General features: G+C 38.7%; 1 protein-coding gene and 2 non-coding genes across 5 annotated transcripts; all 3 read right to left on the minus strand.

Annotated features, from left to right (window-relative positions):
- Positions 1-105: 105 nt before the first annotated feature.
- atg16l1 (autophagy related 16 like 1) lies at positions 106-22,098 on the minus strand. 3 transcript variants are annotated; one of them, XM_003218383.4, is made up of 20 exons: positions 21,964-22,098; positions 21,678-21,856; positions 18,960-19,053; positions 17,667-17,772; positions 17,107-17,180; positions 16,754-17,005; positions 15,477-15,542; positions 13,400-13,486; positions 12,119-12,175; positions 11,893-11,940; positions 11,052-11,154; positions 9,430-9,535; positions 8,820-8,890; positions 6,488-6,559; positions 5,366-5,486; positions 4,410-4,515; positions 3,091-3,240; positions 2,494-2,541; positions 1,700-1,801; positions 106-1,424 (listed from the first exon to the last, which is right to left on the minus strand). In XM_003218383.4, exons 2-20 carry the CDS (start codon positions 21,790-21,792, stop codon positions 1,331-1,333), a joined length of 1,872 nt encoding a protein of 623 aa, XP_003218431.1. In that variant the 5' UTR covers positions 21,793-21,856; positions 21,964-22,098; the 3' UTR covers positions 106-1,330. The 3 variants fall into 3 exon arrangements, with proteins under 3 accessions (XP_003218431.1, XP_003218430.1, XP_003218432.1); XM_003218382.4 differs by lacking the exon at positions 11,893-11,940; XM_003218384.4 differs by lacking the exons at positions 11,893-11,940; positions 12,119-12,175.
- LOC134298163 (small Cajal body-specific RNA 6) lies at positions 8,265-8,531 on the minus strand. The gene has a single exon (XR_010005112.1). It is a non-coding gene; the product is annotated as a small Cajal body-specific RNA 6 (non-coding RNA).
- Positions 10,373-10,652, minus strand: LOC134298165 (small Cajal body-specific RNA 6). The gene has a single exon (XR_010005113.1). It is a non-coding gene; the product is annotated as a small Cajal body-specific RNA 6 (non-coding RNA).
- Positions 22,099-23,358: the final 1,260 nt, after the last annotated feature.

Raw genomic sequence — 23,358 nt, forward strand, 5'->3', positions numbered from 1 at the left:
ATTTAGTTTTTTTTATTTTTGGTTTATCTTCCAAATGGAACCCATTTGGAATGCACTCCTCTCTATCTGTCCATACCCAATGTCAATAAAAGAAAGGAAAACGTCTAATTTTGAAGCAGGACACGTTTATTTATAGTCAGTCAAGTAATAGTGGGCGGATTAATACAATAAATAAGATTTGTTCCATGTTCTTCCTCAGCAGAAGTTGTTAAAATGAAGAGGCTCCTTGCTAAGAACCCAGGTACAAATAATCCCTGCTCACCTCTCCCCTTCAATATGAACTTCCCTACAAAACAAGTTTAGGAAGGAACCAAAATTAAAGTGCAAATTAAAAGGCAATTAAATGCTCGTGGCTTGTCACACAGCCCACTGGATCTTGGAAAAAGTGTTCCGCTGAATGATCTGTGCCACAAATTAATCATCCCCAAATCATGTTGTGCATTTAAATGCCCAGGGACACAAGCCGGCAAGTCTGCTCCACAGCAAAGGCAGAGTGCCAACCAGGAAGGATATTGCACATTTAATCAGTGGCAAGTGATCTGGATTTGCCAGCATGAGGACACATACATTCAGGTCTTGGTTTTCCCCTTGCTCCTCTGTGCTTGAGAAGCTGCAGTACAGAAGGACGGCTGGGCAGCAGAAGTAACCGTGTATTTGGTTTTGGTGCTCAAGTCTTGCTACTCATACATTCATCACAGCAATGTCTCACTCTATCCCACAATTAAAGCCCCAAACAAACTGGGTCAAATTAAAATGCTTGTGTATCACTTTCTGTCCAAACTTGGTAAGAAAAACTTTGGAAAAAGCAACGCACCAAAAGGTCCCCTTACTAGACCTTAACCTGATAGAAGAAACTGTGACTTAATAAGCACTAGTAGCTCCATCAACATAACTGCCAAATTCATGAGCTTGTTCCTTTACTATGTTTCAGGATCTTTCAACCTCACATCATAGCTAGACCACAGAAGATAGTACATGCATAAAACTGAGGAAATACAGGAATTCAAAAGCTTGAAGTGCCTTAGGAAATGGTTTGGCACTGCCTTCTGGTGAGGGAACTCATCCAAACACATAGATGGCACTTGTAAAAAACAATTGGTTCTCCACCAAATGCAGTCAATCCTTAGCACGACTGAATGCTAGCAATGTACTTTAGATGGGACGGGCTTTCCTTCTTCGGCTGGCGCATCAGGCGTCCTTCCTGGGATCGAGTTTACGCACTCAGCAGAAGACCATAGCTGGAAACAGATGTGGAATTTCTCTCCTGCCCAGACACAGGCCACTGCGCTCTTGTGTGGATTTTTGGTATGGCAGTTTTTGCACTTTCAGGTCAAAATTCAGACCATAGCACAGCTTTGTTTCCTTTGTCCACACTAACCACATGGGTTCCAGATGGTGACCATGCCACAGCATTGATTGAGTTACTGAAACACAGCATGAAAGCAATTTATGGCAATCCACAAAAACACTCAAGTTGAATAAAAGACAGAAACACTATTTAGTCTTAAGCTATTTTATAAGACTGTGTCATTATTTACCTGTCCCACACAAATTTACTCAAACATTACCATGTACATTAGTAAAGACACTACCTTACACATCTATGGAGTAACTGTGGAAGCCTATAAATTTGCCTTACAAATTAATGTTTTTCATTGCACAAGAGCAACAACATTTTTACAACATTCCCTTGATTCACCTGTGATGCTTGGACAGGATCCTTTCCACCTTTCCTGTGAGCACATTCCAAATATAGAGTGATCCTTCTGCCGAACCAGCTGCTACATAATTCCCATCAGGACTAAAAAAAAAATCAGAAATTTGGTACAGAGAAAAAAAAGAAAAAGAAAAAATGCATTTTACTTTGGGAGTTATGGTACTCTTTTTATTAATGTTGGTAAAGCTTGGTATACTCATAGTATATTCTTTACATAAAATCATAAAGTTAATAAAAATAAATACAGAAAATTGAGAACAGATAAAGGAATCAAAATTAATGGGTTTTTTTGCTCCAAGTCATGATACTACTTGCAGCAAAGTAGAGACCTGTTTAGATAAAAGCTAGAAGGTATCAGATTCAAATCCAAAAGGGGACAGTAGCATTTTGCACACTATAAAGCTGATAAAGGCTGAGAAGAAAACATTTTTCAAGACTAGGCATTTAACAGCTATAACAGAAATATTTGACAATCAATTTGTGTTGTCTTGAAAAATCCTTCCTACAACATGAGAACAGTACAACATCGGCTTACCTGCGTAGACTAAGAAAACAGAGAAGATTCCCTAGAATGGCAGGGATCCCTTTGAGGGTGGTGAAGAGTTACTACTGATTTAATGTTGCTTTCCTCTGAAATTCATGAAAATTCTTGACGGAATGTTGGTTATCAAGAAATTTGTATTACTTTTAATAAAAGTTGCCAAAGGCCTAACAAGGTGGAAAGTATCATATCTCTTCTCAAATTTGTTGTGGATTTAACCTGTGTAGTTTCTTACCTGAATACAACTCTGGTCCAATCAGACCCACATTTAAACCCTTGGGCACTGCATGAAAGACAAAACAACAAAACAAAAGCAACATGGTTCAAAATACTAGAGCGAGCTTGATTTTAATTCAAGCAATTTCAATCCTAGATTTAAATCTTGATTTCAATCACTGAGAAAACTCCAATTTAAATGAAGTTTGGCATGAATACATGAATGTGTTTTGGAGCTGTATAAGAAATATGTGAATCACTAAGATTTATTAACTTACAAATCAGCACAGAATTCTACAGTGGGCTTAGTTTCTACTGGGTTTGCTTCCAGGACACCTCTCCTAGGGATACCAAAATCCATGGATGCTCAACCCTCATTATATGCAGTGGTGTAGTAAAATGTGTCCCTTATATAAAATGACAAAATCAAGGTTTATATTTTGTGAATTTTTTATCTGGATCAGGTAGAAAGTTAAAACATAGTTTTCCAGGACCAGATTAGCCTATTCCTTTTGCCAGGCATGCACAATGTAAAATCTGCAGTCTGTGATGCCTATTGAACTTAAGCAAATAGCAAGTACATAAATCCATATTCCAGTTATGGAATTGTACTCACCTGAATGTCTGTTTGACTGCATTGACTCTGAGATCAATTATCTTTAACAGATCATCTCGAGAACATGTGAGGAGCTCTGTTCTCTCTGGGTTGAGATCTAGAGCTGTAATCCTACCAAGTAATTCAATTTCTCGTACCACACACTCAGTTCTAAAAGCAGAATGACAGGAAATTATGAATGCTGGCAGCATCACTAGTTTTAAAACGTATAGGTCTTGATTAGCTTTCTGGACAACTGAGAATGGCAATTCATTGTCTCTCCTCAGATCTCTCTATATTTTTTCTATCTTTGCTCACTCCAAATTTCATAAAGACTATTAAATTCTGAATACCTGGTGAATTGAATAATTACATATGCCCACACTTGGGGCTAGTGTGGCATAGTGGTCCAAATGTCTGATAAGGACTCAGAGACAACAGAATTAAAATTCCTCCTAAGCCATGGAAATGCAGCGGTGACTCTGGGCAAGTTGCTTTCTTGATGTCTTAGGGCAATGGCAACCCTTTTATGAATATGAAAGAGTGGCCCAAAAGTTGGACTTGACTTGAAAGGCACATTAGTCCCTAATGAGGCATTTCACCTGAAATCTGTTATTGCTGCTCACAGAACTACACTCTTGTAGCTAGAGCTTCAAACAAGCACAATGCCCCCATTATAAACCCGAACTACAGAGCACAAAACTTCACCATTCACTTCCTTAATAAGCACTGATCATGTATTTTACTGTATGGACCCTGTCAGTCTGACAAGCTATAGGCATTAATTTGGGACAAGAAGCAGTTGGGTTCAATATAGATTTTCTTTTAAGATGTATGTAATGAACCTTTATTCCCATTTCTTTTTCCTACACCAATCAGTTCTCACTTCTGAACTGATAATAAGACTTTATTTATTTAGTTTTATATTTTACCCTGCATTGCCCCTGATATAGACTCAGTGTGGTTAATAATAAATAGAAAACATGCAAATTAAAACAACACAAATGCATTAAATATACATATACAATTAAAAGAACCCTAATTAATCAATTTCAGTCATTAAAACAATTAAACATCAACATATTATAATACATTTAAACTCCCCACCCCCAATTCCAGTCACACCATCCTCCTAAATCTGCCTCTCATCAGTTACAGCTTTCGGGTATAGAGTGATGTCTTCCAGGATACTGGGAAGCTATGGGATTTGGGAAGTTGTGGTCCAAAACATAATTGTTTTTGTTCATTTCCTAATACAATATAAACATAAGAACACTTCAATTTCTTCTGTTGATTTTTATAAAATCTCTTGAGGTCAGTTTTTCAAAAGAATAGCTTACCTAATATCCCAAAACCGAATTTTCTTGTCAAAGTGTCCACTCATGACACACTGTTCTGTGCAGACCAGATCATTGCAGCTGGAGCCTGCAAACACTGTCTTTATACCTTCAAAAACAAGTTATTAGTAAATTCAGTGGGTTCACATTCTTCTTCCAACAAAAAGTGCAATGCAGATGTGTAATAAAGGTTCTTGTAAAGGCCAAATAATGAACAAGTGGTAGAACAGCACTAGTACACACGGCACTAAGCTTATGGTAAAAGCAAACCAAACAGTCTAAACTGGAAAATGTTTTAGAAACACTGGTTTTTCAGTGAATAACTTGTGAGTTTCATTCTTGTGCTAATCGCAAATTTTTGTCATGGAATTTGTGGTGGCCTTGTGTCAGAGGCACCCATTTCTTAGCTTTTGCTAGCTTGAGTTACTATTTTGCCTATTGATTCCATCGATGGTTCTAGTACCTAACAAGACTGATATTAGAAGAATGAAATCAGCAAGCCCCTGTCTGAATCACTAAGACAACACAATCAGTAGTCAACAAATATTTTTAGTTAAAATACAAACTTTGATCCTGGCCTTGCTATGGCTTTTAACATCAAGAGACACCAAGAAGCCAGAACTAATTCAGAACAGAGTTTTGGAATCTTCCTTGCTATCAGAAAGGGCTCCTTAAGTCATAAAATCTATGTCATCTTCCAAGTGTTACTGAAGGTGAGATTTTTCAGAATCTGCAATTCCAATTAGCAGTGGGATGTAGCTTGAGAAGCATTAACCATTACTAAACTCCCATATTATCAACCTTATTCAAAATACCTAGAGAACACACCATGAATCTTAACAGAAGGGGGATCAACAGGAATTTCAGATGCAGTCAATCAACAGATGTTTGACTTGTGCCCATTCAAGTGATGCAGGAGGCCAACAAAGGGGACTATGAATTCAGAATGGATTTCTTACAGACTTTGCTGCGCAGGTCCCACAGTTTGAGGGTTCTGTCGTGACTCCCAGATACAATGCGTGCATTGTCCAATAAGAATTTTGCTGATAAGACTTTCCCACTGTGACCTGTGAGCGTGTGCTAGAAAAAGATTTGACATGATGTAAGTAAACAGCTCTTGGAAATGTTCCTCACTCTCTAGTCTTGTCAATCAAGAATTACGTAGGAACACAACTCTGAAAGTATTTTATAAACCGCTCCAAAAGTGCTAACCAAACTTTATTTGCAATTATGGTCTCTAAAATACTAGTTATGAAAAAGAAGATGATAATCAACATGCTGCAAGTAGTTGAATCTACACCTCTTGGCTGCAAGTAAATATAATTATACAGAACCGGCCTTTTAACTATGAAAGCTGAGTGAAATCTTAATATCCAGAAGCAGTATACCCTCAATTATTGGATGCTGCAGAATAAATAAGCAGCGGTTTTTCTTACCATTAGGACTTGCTTGTGAGGTTTTGAAAAATACCTGGCTTATATTAACTGAATGACTACCCAGACTTTTGTAAATATTTAAGGTCACAAAGTGGCTTCCATAATATGGAGCCAGACATTTCACCCCGCTAGTCTACTGTTAACTTAATTTAGAAAAAACTCTTCATGGATATATGCATAGCAGCTCTCCTATGCTTGAGACTTTTACACTAATGGCAGGAGTTGGAGCTGGACAAACTACATACGAAGTACATTCATTACCACTGAGCTGGGGAAGAAAAAAGCGAGCTAGAGAATATAAGAGTTCAATATGAAAAGTGTCTCCATGCATATCAAGACCAACTTAAAAAATTAAAGTAAGTGATGCATTTCTTTAGCCTATTGGCAAAACCAGTAGCAGCCTGTTTACTCCCAAGCCAGAACCTCTTTGTGAAATGTTTTAACGTGAAAGTTTGTTTAAACAAAGCTCTGCGACTTCATAATTCCTAGAATCTATACCAATTGTTAACTTATTTGTACAAGGTATCAAGAACTGTGGTTAAAATATTTTTTCAAGTGTCTAACATGAGTTGAAATGCTGCATGCTTATTCAGCTCTAGTAAGATGCAGACACACATGCTATGCTTCTGGGAAGAAGACACTCACCCGTAACCGATGATCATCTACAGTCCAGATCCTACTGGCAAAATCATTTGAAGCTGCTAATAAGTAAGAGCCCTATTGGAAAAAAAATTAAAGACCATTTAATTGTTTTTCCCCTTCTGGATTTTGTATATCTGAAAACCATCAAAATCACCTGCATGGTCCTCTACATTTAAGTATTATTGCTTTCCATTATGGTCAATTCTCCCATTTCATTTCATGATACCGCCACAACCTGCCACTATTTTTGATCTTTTACTATCATATTCTAATCTGCTTTTGCTTTCTCTTCAAAGTTAATTAATGCATAGAATGTGGACATCTATATAACTAAGTTTCTGAACTGACTATTCTACTTTCTGCATGAGATTCAATGGTTTGATTCCTTATGTGTAAATCTTTTTTCTCATCTAGACTGTTTCATTCTTGTTCCTCCATTTTCTCTACACTTTTTGTATTCTGCCACATTTTCTAAGTCTTGCCATCCCACCTCCTTTTATCCTTTAGTATTAACTTTATTTCGATTTTGTCTTTCTCCACCTGGGGATACAATGTGGCTTACAATAACATGACACAATTCAATGAGTTTTAAAACATGGAAAATAAAAAAATTAAAACAATTAAAAACAGTTAAATATTTGTGTCACAGATATAATTAAAAATACAATTAAGGTACAATAAAAACTTGTACAATTAAAATTATATTTAAAAATAAATATCCTCTACAACTCTCATCCACAACCTCCCCAGCAGCATGCTCATCATCCTCCCCTAAAAGCCTCATGAAAAAGAAATGTCATAACTTGCCTGCAAAAGGCAAGCAGGGTCATCCTGGTCTCTCCTGGGAGGGAGTTCCAAAAACTTGGAGCTGCAACCGAAAAGGCCCTCTCCTGTGTTCCCACCAAACACGCTTGAATGGGTGGTGGGACAGAGAGAAAACCCTCCCCAAGTGATCGTAGATGTCTGTCAGGCTCATAGAAAGAGATATGGTCTTTCAATTAACCTGGACCCAAGCTATGTGGGGCTTTATAGGTCAAAACCAGCATTGACTTGTGGCTGGAAATGGGTTAGCAGCCAGTGGATTTGTTGAAACAGGAATTGTCTGCTCCCTGTATCCAGCACATTAATAATCTGGCTGCTGCTCTTTGGACCAACTGAAGTTTCTGAGCACTTTCAAAGGCAGCCCCATGTAGAGTGCATTACAGTAGTCCAACTGGGATGTAACTAAGGCATGTACCACTTTGACCTGGTTAAACTTCTCCTGGAGCGGGTACAATTTGTGAGCTAGCTTTAACTGTGCAAAAGCACTCCTGGTCATTACTGATAGCTGCCTTCGGGTTCAGAGCCAAATCCAGAAGGACCCCCAAACTGTGAACCTGCGTTTTCAGGGGAAGCGTGAACCCCTTCAAACACAGACTGAATCTCTATTCCTTGATCTGTCTTTTAGCTGACCAGGAGCACCTCTGTCTTGTCTTGATTAGGTTTTGATTTGTCTGCTCTGATCCAGTCCATTACTAATGACAGTTTGGCACAGGAACAGCTTCCTTAGAATTAGGTGGGAAGGAGTGGTAGAGTTGGGTGTCATCTGCGTAAAGATGGCACCACACTTCAAAACTCTGGACAACCTCTCCCAGTGGTTTAATGTAGTGTTACATAGCATAGGGGACAGGTCTGAACCATGAAGGATCCCACAAACCTGTAACCAAAGAGCTAATTGGTATGAAAGGCGGGGGGGGGGGGGGGGGGGGGAGGGGAGTAAAACATGTTTTGCTCTAAGAGAGGTCTCAGTTAAAAAATTGAGATCATATACCCAGATATGTTTCCAATACCACACACTCCTTTACGTATTTATGTTGGATGGTAACTTCAGCAGTGTCTACCTATTACTCTAAGGTAACACAAGCTGAATATTTCACTACTTATCAGCAAATTGTCTTCCAATCACAGCTTTTCTAGAGCAGGATGAAAGAGAAACTGCTGGGAGTTGTGATGGTAAAGGAAGCAAAACCACTGGGCACATCAGACCTTTTACTGTTCATCACTGACCTCAGCAAAACATTGTTAGCTCTAGAGAGCAAAAAAACGTAAGATTTATGTCAAGTGCCTGACGCCTCCTAATAGCATTTCATATCTTAGTTAAAACTTCATGTGCATCTCTGCAATACAAATGGAAAACCCAAACCTTCTGGACATATATAAAGCAGAGCTTTATCACAAGTGTTCATTATTCTGTATCTAGGACTGAACAAGTATGTCTCTTTCTCAGAAACATTATGATTCCTCTAGGATGCTGTGATGGAAAAGAGTTGCAAAAAAAGGTAACACTTATACTCACAGCACTATCGTATTCTATGCTTGTAATCCCTGCATTACTGCCAGATAGAGAGGCTTTCAGTTCACAGTTATCTGCAATTGCAAAAGAAAATAAAAGCCATGGGAGGTAGGAAAAAGTTTGAACCCCTGACAATTTCATTAAGCCAAACTATGATGAACATAGCAGCAGATGATTTTCCAAAGTCACCAATGTTCAATTTTCTTGATAATATGACGCTGATATATAAGCAAGACATACCATTTTCCAGCCTTGTGCAGAGAGAGTTCATTCCTAGCTTTCTTGTTCAAGATTCCCTTAAACTGGCAATATTCCAGACTAAACCTCAATCCTTGTATGCAAAACATATGCTGTTCATGTGCAGTAAAAATCATTACTTCTGCAGCAGACAATGGTTCTGGATTTTATCATAACAGTAAGACAAGGCTTTGGCTTCAAGCATCAAACCCAACCTGTTTGGCAATAGTACTCAAATCTAATTTCTAGGACTGTAGCTCCATAAGTACACAATCATTTTTAACTGAAATGAACAATGGAAAGCTTGTTTTATTTTGTCAAGGTGTAAAGCATGCCATGGTTTTATTTCGAGTTTGTTTCTCTTTAAGATGCTTACCTCCACAGACTTCCCAGAGCTTGACTCTCCGGTCTAAGCCTCCTGTTGCCAATAACCGAGAACCTGGACTGAACTGCACTGCATTTACTTCCCCATCATGTGCATCCTAGCAGGAAAAAAAACAACATCAAAAAAGAAAAGAAAAGAAAACAAGGAATTCAGAGTAGAAATACATTGGCAATATGAGGAGTTTCTTTAAAACTGGTGCTTTATTGTTGTTTGGTATTTCAATTAGCTATCTGGCTGCTACATTTTGCACTAGCTTCGGATTCAATATAGTTTTCAAGGGCAGCCCAATGTAGAATACAGTAAAGTAGTTTAATCCAGAAGCTACTAGTACACCACCTATTGCGGATAATATTACTGGTATGTTTATTTATACCTTTCTTTTCTCTCCACAAAGTAGGCTAAGTTATCCCTTTCCAGCAAGGAACACAGATTGTAAACCATTTGAAACTGGCCCCAAATACTATGTATGTACTTGTGCCTCCAGTGATCTATGTACCTGCAGTGGGTTTATAGGTGGAGTACAACCCCATGCAGAGCAGCCTCCATTTTATTGGGAGTCAGCTCCAGTTTACTAGGCCTTATCCAGGCAAAGCAGGCATTAAGACATTAGTCTAGCATCTGAACAGTGCCATCTGACTCTTATGATAAGGACAGCCGAGTGTCATCAGTGTACTTAAACTGAGAGCTTGTAGACATAGATGGCCTTATCTTTCAGGATCTACCCAAAACACAGGTAATTGATAAGGATAGCAATTACTATTATTTCAAATATCACAGAACCAGAGTTGGAAGAGACCACACAGGCCATCCCGTCCAACTCCCTGCCATGCAGGAAAAGCACAATCAAAGCATCCCCAACAGATAAAAGCCTAATTATTGCCAAGACTGATTTTGAGACAGAAAACAATCCATATTCACAGAAAAACATTTAAGAGGTCTCAGCTTGAAAACTAAAGATCATGCACATTAAAAGACACATCCCAGAACTGATAGCTCCTTGACTGGGTTTATTGGATAGAAGTCAATGCCAAGCACCTTATACTACAGGTAACAAGCAGCAACTTTATCCGCATAATGTCAGCAGCCTCAAAATACATCGCAGCATTACTGCAGCATGGATGTGGGGGAGAGAAGAAGAAGCTGCTGGGAGCAAAGAAAGTTATGGGTGTGCAGTTCACCAGTGCAATCAGGCTTTCCTTTCATCATCACCGACCTCAGCAAGAAATCTATTACCTAATGAGGTGCTGTGCATGTGTAAATAGGATTCCACAATTTTCCACAGTACAAAATCATAATTAGAAAGACACAGCCCTCATCTTGAAATGGTAATTACAATGTGCTTCTGTGGAAGGTCAGGGACAACTGCCTGCATTCCTCACAAATCCCTCAAATAAGAGGAAAATTGTGCTCTTCAGAGGGCAGAGACACACTTGCCATTGCAAACACAAGTGTGGATGCCCAAGTGTGAAGGAAACCTTGCATGCATTCAAATGGTCAATTAGTTACAAGAAAGTACAAGGAAAAATAAGTAAAGCAGTAGATTTGCCTAGGAAATTCATAATTAGTTCCTCAGTATGCAAGTTTGCTTGCAATGTCTGACAGATAATACTTACAAAGACACACACTGCAGTGTTTGGGACTCGCACATCTTTGTTTGCGCCTGGATGTACATCCACTATATCTTGAGGGGCAGGACAGGATGCCAAAGAACGCCTCCTGAGAAAGGGCAGATCCATTGCATAGGTAAGAATAAATGGGAATCAACCAGGTCTCCAAATTTCAGACTGGGGAATAAACCCCAGTAAACAACAGGACGGAAGATGCAAAGAGATTTAAACCCCATTGAAGTATTACAGAAGCAGGGTGAATACACCCAAACAGATTATTCCATGTAACAAGGACTCACTGGCTATTATAATCTCTGCAACAGCTTTCTCATATGGACCTGATGGATTGCTTGGCAACTCCTCAGACCAATGCTGGCACAGAGATATGCTTACCCACTTTGCAGGAGCTCTGTGAAGTCCTAAATTAAAACTAGTTGATTCAAGGATCACTGTTTTGACAAGCCTCTGCAGTTATTTTTAACAGAGCCTATTTTTCCTCAAGTCCAAAGAAGTAAATTTCCCCTGCATTACACAAATACATATTATGAATAGCACTGAGTCAAAAGCTTACATTGCATTATACTACTAAATATGGATCTTTCCTTAAGTTAGAAAGAAACGACTCTACAGTGATCGGCCAGAGAACAGTCATGAAGACTGCATTGACCTCTGCAATTCTATTATTAACTCCTTGCTATAAGCTAGCCCTCTTCGAAGTGGCCAAGGGCATCATATGAAAGGAAAGGTCTTTTTGCCACTACAGATAAATTATTAAGCAAGTGAGATACTTCAGCATTCCTTACTCATACTCTGGATTAAATGTGAATAATTTTAAGTGAATTTTCACCTGGCAGTATCAGAAGAGTGATGTCCCAAAAGGGGAGACTCAGACAGACTAGAGGGAAAGATCAGAGGTCAGCACACAGTAGATGTAAGGAACAGGAAGTTGAAAATAAAAGGAGAGACAGAAGCTGGAAAAAAGGCTGAAATAAGGACAAGTGTTTGCATTCCTTGAAATGATGGTGTATACTGAATTGATACATTACAAAAGAGGCAAAGGTATTCTAACCTACCCAAAGATATTAGTGATAGAGTCCAGAAGGCCTCCAGCTGGCTGGGAGAGTCGCTTACTAAAGAGGAGGGGAGGACAGGTTTAAACCTTATTGTTCAAACAGAGATCAAAACAACATAGTCCACAACATGCAACAAGAAGAATATTCCTCTATTCAAGACCCAAGTTTCATGAAGAAAAGTTGATCAAAACAGGACAGTTTCAAAAGATACCATGTTGGAACTGAAGAAATAAAAATGCTTTATCTAATTATGAGTTGATCATAATTCTTGTTGGCTTAAGAGCAAAAAGAGAGGCTCCTTCAGATTTAAAACAGTTGAGAATAAAATCAAGTTTCAAGCAAATGATTTACTCCACAAAGAGGTTGTCCCCTATAGCCCAATAAGAAAGTAAGAAAGGGTATTAACAAACTTTATGAAGAAAAGCAGAAGATTTGGCTTTTAAAACAATTTAAAGGGAAAGAGCCACAGAAAACCATCTTTATGCAGAAGACTACAAGTCCAGTTCCTATCATATTTTAGTAGAGCTGAGCAAAATGTCTGTACAAGTCTCCATAGAGTCGCTGCCCATCAGAGAGGCAGCACCAAGCCAGAGGAGCTGACTGTCTGATCCAATACAGCTTCGTAATTTTCATTTCTCTTCACAGTGATATCTGCAAATTTCCAACCTCCTATCACAATATCTGGCAAATACTTGAGGCAATCTTGCTTCACTTCCTCTTTACCCACAGCTGCTGCCACCACAATCCTAGCTCCCTGAAATAGTAAGGGGAAACTGGGACTTGCGCAGTTGGTAATAATCATATAACAAAAGAATTATCTGTAGGAGCTATAGATCAAACAGCATTGCAACTTTTGGCTACAGCTACATTCTTTTTGCAATTCCAAAAGACTGCGCTGTTAATGTGGAAAGAAACCATGAAGAATTAGAAGGTTAATGTTTCCTCTTTGTTTACTTTGATGAACTACAAAGTTATAATTCTCTATTATTATTGAACTTGTATCTTGCACACATTCAACTGAAAAAAAGAGGGCATGCAACAGCTACCAACTCCCATTCAATTTCAATAGGCCCATGTATCACTGGTTAATTTATCCCCATAGGCACCCAGTATCACTAAATGTATATCTATATGATTCCTTTTAAATTCAAAACACTGAGAATTCTCAAACCACCATGCTATTAAGGATGGCGATAATATCCTTCCCATCTGCTCTTTAAAATCTTTCATGAACTTGTTTGGCATCTATTCCCATTTGTTTTTTTTCTTGCAGCTACTGACCTGGATGTCCGTGTAACTGCACGCACTGGAGAAGTCTCCTCAGCTGGATCAGAGGTTTCATCTGCAAGCACTTCAATATCATCATCCCTTGAAAAGAAAATATCAAGCTTAAGTCATTTGGGAGTTGAAAGAATTTCTGGCATTTTTTTTCTTAGTGGCTCCCCTTCCCCATCTAAAAGCATTCATAAAGTTGATTTCCTACATAGCCAAGAAGAAATAAATTCTGCATGCTTTCAACAACAAAATTTATTATTTTCCTTATGATCACAGCAATAAGGGATACTAGGAATGTTAGCTTAACAATAAGAGTGGTATGAAGCATTAGTTGGACTTGTCCCAGTGTGAACTGCCCTTCAGGCAAATATTCTGAAATAACTGTTTCTTTTTTTTAAAGTCCGTTTTCACTCTTTGAATGCAAATTAGCCATCTACGTACATTCAAATTTGCATTTACTGCATATGATTTCTGTGATTACTTCAAAATAGCGAGAGAAAGCAAACTTGGCTTCTGTAAAAAAGTAACCATAAGAGTTTAGGAAGTGGCCTTTAAATTGCTCAGCCAGAGAGGTTCTGAGACTCATTAAACTACAAACTCCAGAATTCTGCAGGAGGCAGCAACTGGATTCAAAGTGGACAGATGCTCTAGAGCAGGGGTCCCCAAACTAAGGCCCGGGGGCCGGATGCGGCCCTCCAAGGTCATTTACCTGGCCCCCGCCCTCATTTATAATATAATATTTTTATATCAGTTTTAATAATATAATATATTGTATATACATATGATATTGATAATAATATCATTTTATACAATATAATATTAATAATTCCATATAATAATATTAATTATATGTTATATATTACATATACAGTAGAGTCTCACTTATCCAACACTCACTTATCCAACGTTCTGGATTATCCAACGCATTTTTGTAGTCTATGTTTTCAATATATTGTGATATTTTGTTGCTAAATTTGTAAATACAGTAATCACCACATAGCATTAATGTGTAATGAACTACTTTTTCTGTCAAATTTGTTGTATAACATGATGTTTTGGTGCTTAATTTGTAAAATCATAACCTATTTTGATGTGTAATAGGTTTTTTCTTAATCTCTTCTTATTATCCAACATATTCGTTTATCCAACGTTCTGCCGGCCCATTTATGTTGGATGAGACTCTACTGTACATATGATATTGATAATATTATCATTTTATACAATATAATTTTAATAATACCATATAATAATATTTATTATATGTTATATATTACATATAATATTACAGTATAGTGGTATAGTTCAATATAGTAATATATAATGCTAATATTGTGCTATGCTAATAATATAATATATTGTATGTACATACAGCTGCTCTGAGTTCCCTTCAGGGTGAGAAGGGTGGGATATAAATGTAGTAAATAAATGTAGTAAATGAATAAATAAATAATTTTGGACTTAGGCTCGCCCAAAGTCTGAAATGGCTTGAAGACACACAACAACAGCAGCAACAACAATCCTAATTAACCTGACTATCTCATTGGCCAGAAGCAGGCCCACACTTCCTATGGAAATCCTGATAGGTTTATGTTGGTTAAAATTATTTTCATTTTAAAATATTGTATTGGTCTTTCATTGTTATTGTTTTGCACTACAAATGAGATATGTGCAGTGTGCATAGGAATTTGTTCGGTTTTTTTTTCCAAATGATAATTTGGCCCCTCAACAGTCTGAAGGATGGTGGACCGGCCCTCTGCTTTAAATGTTTGGGGACCCCTGCTCTAGAGTGATGAAGTGCTTAATGGTGGAGCAATTTTATGCATATTCTACAAGCCCCTCAATTGGCTATAAGACTGAAGCCCTACATTATAAATGTAAATTACTTTTCCTTGTTTTGTTATTGGTTAAATGAATGGTTTTTATCTACTTAACTGAGTACTGCAAGTGCAGAATGTCAGAGTAAAGCATTAACGAAGGAGGATATACACCATTCACTGAAAAAAGCACACCTTATTGGAAGCTAATATTTTCCATCTGGATCGAGTATAATCTCAAGGAAGGAATTAATCACTTAAATACTCACTGTTCAACTGGTAGTGGTTCTTTTGCAGCTTCTGCAAGCTCTTTCTGAAGCTTGGCTTGTCGTCTTCTACAACAGAGAAAAAACACGCAAGGAAACCAGGTGTAAACTCTGTTGGTACTTGTAAATATTATTTTTAGTAAGTAAATCAATTGTTTAAGAGTGTTAGAACCTGACAGCTGGAGAAAAGATCCCACAGATTGTATGACTTACACATGCTCTTATTTGTAAGTATTGCAAGCACAATTGTTTCAGTAAATGTCTTTGCCACTCTGGATCAGCACATTTTGTCTATGAAATATTAGAGTTGTATCTTCATCAAAGTGAACACATTTTTATTTCCTGAATTAGAGAAGCTGCTGTTTTAGACTGTTTTATAATCATGAGGAGGTTCTATCTTGTTAGGTTACAATTCCTAGCTTCAGACCTGCTTTGAGGCAAATACTATTTACTGTGGATGTCACTATGCTGACATGAATGAGAAGATCCGTCACCTCTACAATGGCTGCATCTACACTTAACAGAGATTGATGCCAATTTAACTGCCCTCGTTCAAAGCTATACAATCCTTGGAGTTGTAGTTTTGGTGAGAGAACACAATTTGGCAGAGGAGGTTAAAGACCTTGTAAAACCCATCACTGAGCCATAACATTTATAGTGGTGTCAAAGTACATTAATTCTGTAGTGTAGATGTGGCCAATGGCACCTGATCTCCAAATATACACAGGAATTCTGTGCAAGCAACAGAGATTAAACTGCTACATTTATAACAAAACAAAACAAAACGAGTGATGAGAACAAAGCTTTGAAGAATATCACAAGTATAACATGAGTAGATCCATATAAGTGTTTATGTGGATAGAAACTGATGAATTGTGAATGCACTCAGCAACTATTTGCATGATTATGACATCACTTTTATCACAGGAATTGCTGCTATTTTCTCTATCCACCAGTCTGAACATGATCATTATTTCACATTATAAATATACATGTAGTCAGAAAAAAATGAGGAGACTTATATTAACTTTATTATTTGAGCAAGATTTAGTAAATAGCTCTGCTCTCAGATAAAAAAAACGCTTTCCCCCACCACGTCATTAGCCAAATTACTGGGAAAAATCGGAATCATCACACAAGGACATAAAGGTTTGACATTTTAGTCAAATGAAGACGTTTATGCAGGGGAAGGAAGGAGATGAAGAGGGAAGTAAGGGGAAGGGAGAAGCATGTATCCACACTCAAGTGGATTATTAGAAACAAGCTATCAATTATCATACCTAGAATCTTTCTCATTTTCTGCATTGAGCCGATTAGCTTCCTGGGCCTTCTCTGCCATCCATCGGGTCACCAGCTCTTGGTTATCTTCAGTTGTTTTTCTTAGTTTTTCTTCAAGAGCAGTGAAAGTAATCTGTAGAGCATCATATTCATCTTTAAGAGTTTGATTGGCTCGTTCAAGATCTTGTAGCTTATTACGCAGATCTTGGCACTCCGTCTCCAATTCAGATATCTTTTGCAAATATTCTGCAATCCTTCAAGAAAAGGAATCAATATGATGAGAACCTAACCAGAAACGAACAGTCTGACATCTAACACCAAGGTCAGATTGGGGCAATAAATGGAATCTACTCACTTTGTATTATTTATTTGCATTTCTTTGTCCTTCTGTTGTATTTGGTTGTTTAGGTCAATAACAGACTGAGCCAGCTAGGAAGAGTGAAAAAATACGTCAATTAAGAAAATATCACTGTATTCATAACCTATAGTTCTGCATTTTATTAGCCCCTGAGTTCACTGTTTTTGTCTGCCTTCCTACCTGGTCCATGAAACTTGTGCTATACCAATTCTGTCTGTTTTCAAGATGCTACAAGACTCTATTCTTTTTCCTCAGGGATAAAGTTTATTAGTTTATGTTTAAGAAAAAACATTATCACTGTAACAGTATTATTATCATACATAGGCTAAAAATCACCTGAAATGAAGGACACTACTTAGAAACATAGAAACTAACAATGACAATGCAATGTATCTAACAACCTCTCTTGTTCATGCTTGATAAGTAAATGCATTCAAACTTCTAAATTAACTGGAAACAGAGACAAATACAAAGACTTATATATTTTTCTTGTTTCACTGTAGAGGGGGGAAAAACCATTTAAAATGGAATACGTTGATAGAAAGAATGTTCCTAACCTCGCCACGTTTTTTGTGCAGCTCTGTCAACTCTTCTTGATGTTTAATTCTTAGCTGGGCTATTTCTTGCAAATGAGCATCATTCCTTGCCCCATCATGTCCTGGACTGGAATTTTCCAGAAAATGAAAAGAGAAATACTGAGTTTTTCTCTAATTCATATAGCATTTCAAACCACTTTGAAAAACTAGTACAATCTTCTCACTTACTGTTTCCATTGAAATTGAAATAATATGGAATTACGCTCCCTACTTGTAATGTATTTCATCGATCCCTGTTTAAACGGATGTGCAACTATGACCTTCCAGGTGGTTTTGGGCACATCTAGTAAGTAAGTAAGTAATTTTATTTTTCTATCCCGCCACCATCTCCCGGCTGGGACTTGGAGCGGCTAACACAGGACAAAGGCCCGAAAACAATATCCAAAGTACAACAATTAAAACATTACAAAGAGTAAAAACACAATAAAATGACATTATGCAGAACAATACATCAATCCATAAAACCTCATTTAAAACAAAGTGAGTAACAATATAATAAAATAAGATGGATCACCAATTTGGTGGAGGGGGATAGCATGGAGGGGCCATTTAAACTAAAGTGCAATAGTATGGTTATAAAGTGCTTCGGGGCAAGAGCACAAAGTGCAAACATATCTGCCTTAACAAACATAGCCAATGGTGAGGGATTATGGGAGCTGCAGATGAAAAACCTCTGGAAGGCCAAAAACAACCATCTTCATTTAAAACAGCAGCTTTTATTTTCATGACATCCTTGACCACATAAAATAAGGCACACCAAGAAACCATTTTGTGTAGAAACCAACATGCTCTATATAATCATGATTTTATACATAGTTTTACATGTGGTTCAACAGATCTCTAGGTTCACTGCTTACATTTTCTATGGGGGTAATGGAAAAGCAGAATTTGTATCCCTTTCATACAATACATGTATTTTTTCCTACTCCAAGTATTACGGATTAAAAATCACTTATTTGAAGGAATCCTAGTAGAAGTGAGTAGAAATTGCCTCCAGGAAAATATATGCATCATTGGGCATTAAATATTATAGCTATCATTTTAATTTGCAAGCTGTCTTGAATTCTGATCATGAGAAAAAGGTAGCATACAAATAATGACAATGAAAAGAGTAATAATAATACTGTAATAATAATAATAATACAGTAATGCAGAAGCAATGTAAATGACTGTTACACATGAGATTCTAATAAATGGGAAAGGAATAGAATTATCAACATAGTGATCAACAGTAATATTGATTCAAATAAGTACCTGATCTCATGCCGACTTGGCAAATCATATTTTTCTACTTGCAGCTTGTCAGCCAATACTGTATGGAAATCTGACTTCTCTAGAAGCTTGTTATCTGGTGATACAAAATGTGAATTGATAAACAAAGTTTAAAAATTAGAATCAATACCACTGCCCAATAATAAAGTCACTATGTTTTAATTAATATAATATTTGTGACATGAAACAAGTATATAACAAAACAAAGACAGAGCAACATTCATTAAATATAAAAAAAATCTAACTTGGGGTTAAAATATCAACTCAAAAGTACAAGGTTACCCATGAAGGAAGATATGAGCTTACCTAATGCAGGAATAAAAGAATTTCTATTCTTCCCTTTTTGTGGGATCACAGAGTGGCATACAATATAAACAGTTTAAAACACTTCCAGATTAAAACCACTATTATGCAGGATAAAAAGTATTAAACAAAAAAATACTTAAAACCACATCTATTTAAACCATGTGCATGCACATTTCAAAATAAATTAGTCATTGAAGGCTTTAATGCCAAGCCAAGTTTTAGCTTGGCATCAGTAAGAAACCACCATTGGTCCCAGCCAGACATTTAAGAGGAGGGTATTTAACTATTACGGCACCAGAGTCAAGCAGCCTTTTATTTTATGGTGGCTTAGTAGGGACCCGATGATATTTAATCACAGGGGTTATTTTAATCATTTGACATTTTTCTCCTTCTGCTGATTGATAGAAAATACTTAATATCAAAAGAACCAAACCACTGGATGGAAACTAAAGTGAGGACCAACCCAGAATCCCCTTGAAAATTCAAACCACCCCAGATGGCACAGGTCTAGAGCAAATACACAGAGGAACAGACCAAGGAAACAGCTGTAAAATACAGATTGCCTGAACTAGGACATCTCAAACTCTATGTCCAAATCTACCCTATGACTGAATCTAAATTATGAATGTTATAATGTACATTCTATTAGTATTCGTGTTTAAGCATCTATGTTTTCAATTATGTATTTAATGGTCTTTTTATCTGTGCGTTTTAAGTATTGTATCCTGTATCGAATCACGAGATGGGAGGAACAACATTATTATACACAAAGCATACAGCAGAAATGTCCAAAGTCTACCAATTCAATCCCCATAAGCCTCAGATGCCTTGGCAAATGCTTAGGGATTCTGGGAATTGAAGAATGTGGGGAAGTTTTCTTCTCTGGAGGTTTTTGAACAGACGCTGGATGGTCATCTGTCGGGAGTGCTTTGAGTATGCATTCCTGGAATGGTAGAATGGTTCGGGCCCAGACTATTTGAGAACCTGCATTCTGACTTACAATCCCATTTGGTCACTGCAATCATCTGAGGGTGCTCTTTTCTCAATCACACTTCTGTCCCAAGCACGGCTGGTGGACACGAGAGAGAGGGCCCTCTCTGTGGTCTCTTCGGCTCTCTGGAACACCCACCCTATTGAAGTGAGAACAGCCCCGTCCCTCCTTTAAAAATATCTTAAAATTCATCTTTGCTCCATAAGCCTATGGGAGTAGGCGAATATTGAAAAAAAAAAAAACCACCCCCTCCTGACTGCTTTCTTACCAAGGGACAACACATTGCAGGGCCATTTCATACCTATATGTTATATCTCTAGAGTCAATCTGAACAGTATTTGGTTATTACACTTTAGGAGGCCCAAATGTCACGTCTCCCATAGAGCTTATTTTATATGCGCTTTTAATTATGACCTGTATGTTATTGTTTTATCATGTTATGTTTTTATGCATATTTGCTTCTGTTTTTATGATTGTATACGACATCAAATATTTTCCTTTTGTACATGTAAAACATCCCGAGTCCCTTCGGGGAGAGAGGGCGGGTTAGAAATACAATTTTATTATTATTATATTATTAGAATTGGTTCAGAATGAATAACTCTTGTGTGTCTCTTCCAACTCTAGCCGTTGTTCCGCATTCTAGTCTCTAGAGCAGCAGAAAACAAGATGAGGGAGCAAGCTTGTTTTCTGCTACTCTGAAGACTAGGACGGAGAACAACGGCTTTAAACTACAGTAAAGGAGACTCCACCTGAACATTAGGAAGAACTTCCTCACTGTGAAAACTGTTCAGTAGTGGAACTCTCTGCTGTGGAGTGTGGTGGAGGCTCCTTCTTAGGAGGCTTCTAAGCAGAGGCTGGATGGCCATCTGTCAGGGGTGCTTTGAATGCGATTTTCTTGCTTCTTGACGGGGGTTGGACTGGATGGTCCATGAGGTCTCTTCCAACTCTATGATTCTATGGGTGTATCTACCCTGTAGAAGTAATGCAGGTTGATACCACTTTGACCACCATGGCACAATGCCATGGAGAACTGGGATTTGCAGTTTGGCACAAAAGGTTAAAGCAACCTATGATGTGGCCAGTTCAGCCTGAAGACTTGCTTGGCGATGTTAAAAGACATTCTGAATGGAGATTGCATAATTAGGATTATTATAAGACTGGCATGAGCAAACATCAGCCCTCCGGGTGTTTTGGACTTCAACTCCCATCATTCCTAACAGCCTCAGGCCCCTTCCTTTTCCCCCTCAGCCGCTTAAGCGGCTGAGGGGGAAAAGGAAGGGGCCTGAGGCTGTTAGGAATGATGGGAGTTGGAAGTCCAAAACACCTGGAGGGCTGATGTTTGCCCATGCCTGTCTTATAATAACAGATGCACTATAATTCACTGCCAAATTAGGCCTTACATTGCAAAATGATCTCTTCGAAGGCCTGCCTCTGGAGCCGGTCACGTCGCCTCAGCTCATCCAGGATGTGCCGCTTCCAGGCGGGAAGGCTGGCTGCCCGGAGCCCAGAAGACATCTCAGGCCCGGTTGGATCCCTGGCAGAGATCTCGAGGGGCCTCCTCAGAGCAGGACGCCGAGCCCTAAGGAAGGCGATGGCAGGGAAAAGAGAAGGCGAGTCAAATCATGGCAGGGAAACCTCCGGGGAAAGAAAGGAAGGAAGGAGAGAAGGCCCGCCAAAGAGGCTCACCGTCGGCGATGAAGACGGAAGCTCCCCTCAGAGGAAGGACCCCATCCGCTCCCGCGGAAACTTCCCTCAGGCACATCTCCGTCGAGGGCTTATGACGTCACGAGCGGGCTTCCTACCACCGAGTCGCAGCTTCCTGACATCAGGAGGCTGGCTATCCGGATGCCTTTCTTGATCATATCGGCGTGACTGAACTCCTGGAAGACCCAACATTCATTTCTTCTTCTACACTGTCGAATTGACGCTCCTTTAAAAGCCATATCGGTTGAAATGGTGTCAATTTTGCATTAAATGGATGGCTTTGCCGTCCCTTCCGTTTCTCCTCAGCTTCGCCTTTCCTGCCTTTAATGGCAGAAGCGGTCTCAGGCTGGCAAATACGCAGGTCTGCTATATAAAACAGGAGCCCCGGTGGCGAAGTGCGTTAAAGCGCTGAGTTGCTGAACTTGCAGACCGAAAGGTCCCAGGTTCAAACCCCGTGAGCGGCCGCTCTTAGCTCCAGCTCCTGCCAACCTAGCAGTTCGAAAACATGCCAATGTGAGTAGATCAATAGGTACCGCTCCGGCGGGAAGGTAACGGCCACATGACCTTGGAGGTGTCTACGGACAACGCCGGCTCTTCGGCTTAGAAATGGAGATGAGCACCAACCTCCAGAGTCAGACATGACTGGACTTAACGTCAGGGGAAACCTTTACCTTTGCTATATAAAACAGGCGTTGGTAAACTTCGGCCCTCCAGGCGTTTTGGACTTCAACTCCCACAATTCCTAGCGTTGCTGGTTTGCCCATGCTTGTGCTGGCCTATTCAGTTGGGCTCGCATAATGTTATGTTCTGTCTAAATAATTATAACTATGTTCTGCCTAAATAATTATAACCATTGTCTGTTGTTTAATGATCAAAGGTCTGGAGACCATGAATCCCTATGAGGAGCGTCTTAAAGAGCTGAGTATGTTTAGCCTGCAGAAGAAAAGGATGAGAGGAGACATAACCATATAAATACATTTATTTATTTATCGTGTCAGAAGCAAACCGAGGGTACAAGTTGTAATGTATTTGAAAAAACAAACAAAGTTTAAAAAACCCTTGACATTATATTAAATGTCTTTTGACCAGTACCTGGCTACTTGGAGTGCCACAAGAAGGCCCTCCGTTGTGCATGTGCTCAGACTGCATTGTTGTAGGTGGTCTGTGGTTTGCTCTTCTCCACACTCACATGTCATGGACTCCACTTTGTGGCACCAATTCTTAACGTTGGCGCTGCATCTCATGGTGCCAGAGCGCAGTCTGTTCAGCACCTTCCAAGTCACTCAGTCTTTTGTGTGCCCGGGAGGGAGTCTCTCATTCAGTATGAGCTATGATGTGCGGTTCCGGGTTTTAACCTGCCACTTTTGGAGTCTCGCT

The sequence above is a fragment of the Anolis carolinensis genome, chromosome 3, assembly GCF_035594765.1.
Source record: "Anolis carolinensis isolate JA03-04 chromosome 3, rAnoCar3.1.pri, whole genome shotgun sequence".
Lineage (NCBI taxonomy): Eukaryota > Metazoa > Chordata > Lepidosauria > Squamata > Dactyloidae > Anolis > Anolis carolinensis.

What these genes read in the sequence shown, in the direction of transcription:
- atg16l1 (XM_003218383.4), bottom strand. Translation starts at nt 21,792, where the DNA reads ATGTCTTCTGGGCTCCGGGCAGCCAGCCTTCCCGCCTGGAAGCGGCAC. An exon ending in GAACCACTACCAGTTGAACA is followed by an intron (nt 13,487 to 15,476) that starts GTGAGTATTTAA and finishes TTTCTTTTCAAG; the next exon opens with GGATGATGATATTGAAGTGC. An exon ending in GCAGTTACACGGACATCCAG is followed by an intron (nt 12,176 to 13,399) that starts GTCAGTAGCTGC and finishes CCTCCTCTTTAG; the next exon opens with TAAGCGACTCTCCCAGCCAG.